We start from the raw sequence: 8,325 nt of genomic DNA on the forward strand, positions 1-8,325 counted from the left end.
CAGCGCCGTTGATACAAACCTCACCTGAACTCGGGCAATCTTGTTTCCAGCTCAAGAGGGAGCCATGAACGAATGTACCAAGCTTCAGACGTACAGTGGCCCTGGATTCCAACGATTTGTGCCGACTACCCCCGACAAGGGTGTGGAAACATTCAACGCTGCTCTGAGGAAGTGCTTCGAAAAGTTGAGCCTCGGAGAAGTAGCGCTCTAGCACGCCGGGTCTGTCGAAGTCAATTGTCTTTCCCACAAGCACACGGAGCCCTTAGTGCTGAAGGAGACGGCCGAGGTCGTCCGAGTCTTGGACAAGACCTCCGACCATTTCCGCTCACAGGATGGGGGAAGGAGATGAGGTCTGCAGTGGCAATAGGTGGACAGGAAGGATTTCAGTCTGTGTTGAGGAATGAGCTTGGTTTTGTTCCGGTATAGATGTTGTGTAGATTCCGGCATGTTGAACAGCGATTCGTTGAACGCGGGATGAACGTCAAGGGCGTTGGACACCTGCTCCTGGTGTCTCACGCTCGCTGTCCTCGCCTTCTGCGGTCGCCTCTCGCTCCTACATCTTGATCACTTCTGGTGTTGCGAGCCAACGTAACGCCCTCAGTGTCATGGTCGGCGATGGAGTCGTTCGTACCATCTTGATCGGCTCGGCCGAATAGGTCGTCATCGTCGTTCGGTGGTGGCGGGTTTCGCTCTGAAGACTCGAAGGCTTGTGGCGCTGCTGGCGCTGCTGGCGCTGCTGGAGCTGCTGGTAGTGCCTCTGCGAGTGATGCGCTCGGAGAGTGGCTGGCGGAGGCATCGATCGCACTGTCGCGAGGACTCGAGTCTGCAGGTGCTGCTGGAGGTTGCTGAAGTTGGTGGGCATCTGGCGTGATGATCTTGGCACGACAGTTTGGCAAAGCTCGATGCGCATCCGATGCCATTGCTTGTCCTGGTTCAGCATGTGGAGGTATCCCTTCCGGCCTTCCGTGGCAGCTTGGAGCGAGAGATCGTGAAGAACGCGCAAGCACAATGAGAACACGAAGCATCCCTTCCCAACTACTTCCAACTCTTGTCAGTCCGGTTCGTGCTGCGCGCGCACATTGTGATGATCGTCATCGTGGTCTGCTTCGTGTATGGTCTTTCGCCGGTGATGCATGAAGATCGCGACGAGCGAGCTCGGTCGGGAGCAACGTGTGTGCAGATTTCGATGTTGCAGGGTGAGTTGACCGTAGGCGAAGCGAAGCGACTGGATTGGGAGATTGATGAGTGGACACCGATTTCACGAAACAGCCAAATTCAGGAGTTCACATAGTGTTGGTATTGTGGTATGATTGTGGTATGGTATTCAGAGAGACGCGCGCAGATCTTCGGGATTTCCACTGCGGGCTTTGAGATCGCGACTACGGTCACGTGCTAGAATAAGCTTCAGATCGCGGCCCGCTCTCAAGTCCAAAAGCACGACGAGATACAAGGGAGAAACATTCTGTTCGCATGCGCATAGACCGATGAAACATCCGACGACTGACTGGACGTGCGATCTCGCAGATCTCAACATCTCGCTCTCGCGCTCGAAGACCCCAGATCTTTAAGATCACCCTGACAGGGCCCACACTCCGAACGCAAGATCTTCCTTCCTACGTCGATGACCCTCGGCTTCAGCATCAAGAACGCACGAGTTTGAAGCAAGAGAATTTGGATATCGTGACAAGCTTCGCCACGAAGTGTGAAGACAGCGGATATGAATCCGAAGGCGTGGCCAACGAAGCTGTTGAGGACAAGACCAAGAAAAGGGCAAGGGGTTACAACACCGAAACCACCTCCACAGCCGGCGCCAGCGGAGAACCCAACCAAGCGAGATCGGAGCGACATGGAATCGGCGAGAGACCGCATATCTGAGCAAGCGTAAGAGCAGGAATTGATGGGCGCCAAGGAGCATCTGGAAGAGGGTTCCGTGTCACACTGGATGCGTGCCAGCAAGGCATGTCCAGCGGACCGTGAGATTCGCGACGACCGACACCACATCAGCAAGCGGTTCCACATGCCCACCTTCAAAAAACCTTCGAGCCATCCAGCAATTCCACGAAAGTTCTTTGGGAAGGCATTCAATGCACCAATCGGACGCTCGAGTTGATCATGCGCAACAACCCAGATTGGCCTGAGATTGCGGCTGACATAGTGCGCTACCCACGCAATTGTCGCGCCTGTCGAGCAGCGAATCCTTCTCGGTTGCAGAGAGCATGCACAGTCGGCATTGCCAACGCCTCCGCAATGCTGCATGCACATCACCATGGACTGCATCATTGATCTCCTACCCTCTACGGACGAGCACATTGGTAACAAGAATGTCTACCGCGAGATCTCGACGGTGACCGATGGCCTTACTGGTACTCCTGCTGTGACTTCTTGCGACATTCGTGGTCAGAGAAGTGGATGTCGCGCTGCAATCCCACGAGATTGGTGACTTCTGCTATGCGGAGGTTATTGGCCGGATGAATGACGGGCTTTAATGACCTTAACCTCGAGTCTCCCGGAGAAGCCTCGTTGAGGAGGCGATGAGCTGCCGGCGCACTGCTAGGACAAACACTGTAGCGAGGCGAAGGTTTGAGAACTTTTGGGTGAAGCAGAGCAGTTTGAGATGAGCGATAGGTGGTAGCTGTTCCAGGTGCTTCGTTTTCTCGAATTTGCCTCAGGCTCGCTTCTGTTCGCTCGAACTCACAGCTGCTTTCGTAAACAGCACCGCGCAACCGACCGCCGGCACCAGGCGGACCGGATACGCTGACCACAGCGGAATGGGGAGCCACTTGGGTAAATGCTAGCTTAACAGGTGAAATCTCCGCTTCAGCACGAAGTCGTTCACTGTGGGTGAAACCAGCGATCCTTCTTTTTGTTCTTGACCTGTTTCTTCTACTGATTTTCGCGCTTTTCGGGTGCCAGGTGTCGCATTTCATCTGGCCTGGCAAGTTGTGCCTCGAACGTGACACCCGACACCCCTCTCACTAAATCAGATTTATATCGCCTTATATCAGATTCACGGATATTACCGGTTCCTTACCTAATCCTGCCACCTGCGATCGCTAAGTATGCGATACGCTAACAATAATATCGCGCGCGCAATCACATAGTACTGCAGCGGTAGATAAATAGATTCTAAGCCGATTCTAGTAGTAAGAAGTGAATATAGACCTAGGAATAGATTGAATACTGCAGTAGATTATATAAATAGCAACTGATTACAATATTGGTAAGCTCTGCTAGCATTTCGGGCCTACGTAATATAGGAAGGGTCGTAACTAGTAGGCTAGCTATTCGCTAGTAAGTAATTATAGAATACCCCTTTACCGTAGTAGCTCTAAGGGTTAGGTAGCTGTCCGCTAAGCCTTCTATAGACATAGTAGTAACTATAGACCTTACTGCCCTAGACCTAGCTATAGTAGAAGTGCTAGTTTACTATATACTACTAGCTCGAAGTAAAGTATTACTATTATTGTTAATTGCTTAGTAGCGGTATCTATTAGCTTCCTATCGGTAGTAGTAGCGGAAGCATAGATCTAGGTAGTAGTAGCGGAAGCATAGATCTAGGTAGTAGTAGTAGTAGCGGCGGCTACTAAGGAGGCTGCTACTAAACAGGTGTTTCTAACGGTATAGGCAGACCTATAGAAGCCGGAGCCGTAGATAAAGGTCTAGCGGCTTCTATAGACCGTAGCGGCTTCTATAGACAAGGAAAGTCCTCGCTATAGCACTTAGCAGTGTAGCTACCCTTATTCTTATAGCCGTAATTGCCTTAGTAGGTTGTCTTATAGCGGCACCTCTTCCTTCTAGAAGCCTATAACCTTAGTAGTGCTATTAGAGGTGCTATACGGCTAGGCTCGGTATTGCGAATAGCTTCTTGCTAGTTAATAATCGTTAGTGTCTTATAACTAGGTAGTAGAGTGGCTCTATTGCTAGGGTCTATACGTTTAGGTCTAGTTGCCTACCTTCTCGTACCGCCGAGACTGTTGCTATTACGTACCTTCTTGCTTACCTTCTCGAGTCGCTTCTATCGTCGTTTAAGAGGGTTAAGCTTACGGTCTTCGGACTCTTCTATAGCTATAGAAGTGCCCCCTAGTATAAACTAGTACTTGTTAAACAGGCGTACCTATAGAACGTAACGACCCTTACTAGCAAGAAGAGGTCGCTACTAGTAGCGGCAAGGCACGCTATAGACCTTCCGGAAGCGACCTAAGTATAGCTTCGGTTAGAAATTAACGTCTTCCTTTATCTTCTAAAGCTCGGCCGTAGCGAGGTTACGTTATTGCTCTACTAGCTTAAGACCGTATATAGATACGAGGCGGACAACCTTGTTATAATAATCGCTATTAATATAGCGAGAACAGCCTATATTAGTCTCCTTGCCTAGCCTAGCAATATAACGGTTAATCTAGTAATCAAAATAGCCGTCGAGTCGGTCTAAGAACGTTAAGATATCGTTCTTCGAGGTAGTAAGGAAGGACTTTAGTAACGCGTAGACGCTCTTAACTAGTAAGGTTGTTATATTACTAAAGTAGCGAGTCTTATCTGTCTAGTATTTAACACACTTCTTCTTATACGGCTACTATTAATCGTCGAGATAATCGGCTATAATATACTACTTGTCGGCGTTAACTAAGTGCAGGTCTTCTTATTTAAGTGCTTCCGGAATAGGCTCGCCTTTGCCGAGTGAGATAACAACGCCTTTGTAGTACTTAAATTAGTCTTTAGTCTCGGCTTCTACGGCCTTGTCGAAGACCTTTATAAAGAACTCGGTCTTAGCAGTCGGCTCTAGTCGCTTAGTAGACTAGTTTATATAGGTGCCAATATAATACTTAGCATTAGTAAGAACAGCGCTTCTTATATACTAGCGATAGCATATGCTTAGAAGCTTAGGAAATATACGCTATATAGCGTTAATAAGGGCTCTATTTCGGTCGTATAGGAAGACTCGCATTTCCGAGCAGTTGTAGTCTTTAAACAGCTTCTTAAGGCACTTTAGTGCTATTATATAGTTGCCTTGCTTCTACCTATTTATTAGCATTATTGCTAGAGGCATAACCTAGTTGAACTAGTTTAACTAGGCTATTATAAACAGTAGCAAATCGTAGTCGTTTGTCTTATAGGTGCAGTCTCTAAGCAGGACGTTAGGACTATGCTTATAGTACTTAATTATCTTCGGATAAGCGAAGAATATCTACTTAAGGCGCGAGTCGTCGTCGCTGTCTTCCGCTTCGTTACTATTGTCCTTAGGCTCCGGCTCTAATCTAGTAAATTTAGCTAATTCTTCTATAGTAAAGTCGAAGTTAGACTTAAACTAGTAACCTTAATCTTTAAGCTGTTATAACGACCTCTCGATAGCCGTCTTACTATCTAATTTAATACGTTTAGCCTTGCTCTAGGCATTCGATATATTAGTCGCTAATAGTAGAACGAAATAAGGGTCGTCGCTATTATAGAAGGTCGCTTTTGCCTACGCTCGAATAGCCTTAATAATAAGACCGCCCTTAGCTTTTAAACTAACTATAAACTTTACTAACTTCGAGTAATAGCAACGCCGGCGGTAGTTAGCGAGGCAGATTGGCGCTAAGGCAGGATAATTATAGTCTTCTTTATTCTACTATAGAGTCTACGAGCTAGTCGGCTTATTATAATTATTAGCGAAGGCCTAGCAATTAAACCTATAACCTATCTTCTTTGTTCGAGCGCCCTTCCGCCTTACCTTACTAGTAGTAATACGCGCCTTCTTCGCTTCTTCCGCCTGCGCTAGTATCTTCTTAGTACTATATTTAGCGTACCTAAAGAAGAGATATACTACTTTATTATTCGCCTTCCGATAGCTAGTCTTATTTAGCTTAAACCTATACTCTAAACTAAAGACCTATATATATTCTTCTAGCTTCTCGAAGGACTTAAACGACTAACTCTACGGCGCCGCTATACGGTTAAACTGCTCTAGTATAGGTACTAAATCGTCGTCCGAGTCGCTCTAATAATTGCTATCTCTACTACCTTCGTTTCCGCTGCCCTTATTTCCCTTATTTCTACTACCTTCGTTTCCGCCGCCCTTACCTCTCTCGTTTCTACTACCTTCGCTTCTACTATCCTCGAATTCCGGCGATAAGAGCGGCGATAATAGCGGCGACAATAAGGACGGCGGCGGCGGTAGACTAGGGTCTAGACTAGCGAGAAGGTCTCTTATAAACTCGTCGTCGGTTTAAGCTATTAGCGCTATATAATAGGGGCGATAGTAAGGTAGTCTATACGGATTATTCTATAGGCAATATTCTACGGTTCGAATAAGAGTAACGCGACGCGACAATTACTAATAACTAACTAAGAAACGCGGCGCCTAGCTGCTTACGGCAGAATCCGTAAATCTGATATAAGGCGATATAAATCTGATTTAGTGAGAGGGACCCGACACCAGGTGCGACAAGCAGCACCTAGTGTCGGGCCGATTCAGCCGAGCACCAGGTGTCGCAGCTGAGCCGATGAGCCGGGCACCAGGTGTCGAGCTTGGCAGCTTGGCAGCTCAGCACTAGGTCTTTGGGAATTCTGAATCTGCGCGACCTACGATACGCCGCGCCTACAACTTCATGTATTCAATCAAAGACCCGCGCGTCGAACGTCCGAGACAATTCGCAACTTGTGCTTGAAGAAAGTGCGGCAAAGCTGCTACGCTGCTGGGTTTGGGAGACATAGTCGCGTCATGATCGATTCGACCCACTTCGAGGCCTGGGCGCGAACTTGTAGTGTCGATGCAGTGCGGTTTCCCGAAGTGGGAGCTGAATGACTGAACAGGTCGGCCCGTTCGCAGGCCCAATTTGACTGTACAGGTGGGTTCAGGCCGCTGCACAACAAGTCTCTCACGCCTGAAGCTGCAACTGCTGCACTCCCTCTTCCGGACGTCCGGACTTCGTGCAGACAGTTCCTCCTTCCAATCCATTAGGCAGGCACATCAACTTTTCCAACACAATTCAACACGTTTACCACGCTCCTTGATAGTCCGTCCCTTCGAGCGCTGCGTAGCCAGCAATTGTCACCAAATTTTGCAGCGCCGCCAATATTGTCGCCGACGCCCCGGGGCTTCCAGCAAGTGCTGGCTCGAGTCTGTGCAATACAACACAACAACAACGCGTCCGCTGCCCCCCACGCGTCCCGAAACTCAGTGCAAAGCCGATACAGCGCTGGTCTCTTCTGTTCTCGTCGTCTACAGCAGTAATGGCGCCCCCCGCTTCCCGCCCTCCCATGAGAAACATTCCCAAATGGAAGAACAAAGAGAACTACCCATCATCTTCGTATGCTTGAGCCTGCTAAGGCCAATACAGGTGAGTCACTAGAACACTTCGAGGACGCCGGGGTGAATGGGATGCAAAGGAAGCATGCACCTGGATCTTTGCCAGCTGTGTTTCCGAGATCCAGTAGTCACTGCTTGGACTCAATACTGCTCAGGAGGTGTAGGCCTACCTGAAGAAGGAAATACACCAGCGATAGTGGGTGCGACTGAATTCATACTGTTCTAGGAGTACATCACCCTTTGGTATGAAGGTAAGTATCGTAGCGCGTACCGCAAATGCACTCGCATGTCGAAGACGGCAAAGGCTGTTCGTCAGCGGAAGTGCCTAGGAATGGCGAAGAAGGTCGTCCCAGCAAGCTCCTCGAGTTGTGGAAGGTGCCTAGAGCGAGTGCAAGATACACGTCAGAGTTCTGCCTCGGGTTGGGTAAACGCATCGGCGCGGCGAGGATTCAAGAATCAAAAAGGCCTTCCCTCAAAAAACACAGCTCGGCCTCTGATGGGTAGAAATCAAAAAGACAAGTCACGTGCCGCGAGCATCAGAAAGCACTATGACGTGCTCGGCGCAGAAATCACGGTGGCGACAATCCACGGTTGCGACGACAATCACGGCGGCGACAATCACGATCACGGCGGCGAACTGCCTCAACAGCTCAGAGCCATGCGACATTTCGCACTCTTCGCTATACCTTTCCTTGTCGTCTCGGTCGTTGCTCGGTTCCATTGGATGCTTGGTTTCACACAACACGCCGACATAATGGTGTCGAGTCAGCATCTGTGGCGGCGGCGGAGATCCATCAGGTCGGAGACCACTCAAGAAGCCGCTTCCTGCCCAAAAACAACTCGACTTGGTTAGCAGGTGCAGCGCTTGCAAGAAGTGGGTGCCCGTTGATGAGTACAACGATAACAGCAAGTGTCAAGGCATTTATCGCGAGCACAGGACAGCGACTATCGGAGCAGGAAGCGGTCGCGAAGGTGCCGGTTGACCCAAGTTGAAGCACAAGAATGCCCTTACTCCCAAAGCAATGCAGGAGCTCCCACGC

The 8,325-nt window shown here is 49.3% G+C and overlaps 1 protein-coding gene across 1 annotated transcript; it reads right to left on the reverse strand.

Moving 5' to 3' along the window:
• Window positions 1–20: 20 nt before the first annotated feature.
• Window positions 21–7,247, reverse strand: MYCFIDRAFT_180055 (uncharacterized protein; the record flags this gene model as incomplete). The annotated part of the gene is made up of 22 exons (XM_007934035.1): window positions 21–125; window positions 158–221; window positions 248–559; window positions 589–1,047; window positions 1,079–1,225; window positions 1,288–1,344; window positions 1,390–1,546; window positions 1,575–2,134; window positions 2,168–2,240; window positions 2,266–2,271; window positions 2,309–2,337; window positions 2,362–2,550; window positions 2,589–2,664; window positions 2,696–2,859; window positions 2,888–2,975; window positions 6,413–6,431; window positions 6,460–6,532; window positions 6,582–6,860; window positions 6,904–6,950; window positions 6,982–7,000; window positions 7,032–7,098; window positions 7,142–7,247. The coding sequence occupies 22 exons, from the start codon at window positions 7,245–7,247 to the stop codon at window positions 21–23; spliced, it is 3,096 nt and encodes a 1,031-aa protein (XP_007932226.1).
• Window positions 7,248–8,325: the final 1,078 nt, after the last annotated feature.

The sequence above is a fragment of the Pseudocercospora fijiensis genome, assembly GCF_000340215.1.
Source record: "Pseudocercospora fijiensis CIRAD86 unplaced genomic scaffold MYCFIscaffold_13, whole genome shotgun sequence".
Classification (NCBI taxonomy): Eukaryota; Fungi; Ascomycota; class Dothideomycetes; order Mycosphaerellales; family Mycosphaerellaceae; genus Pseudocercospora; species Pseudocercospora fijiensis.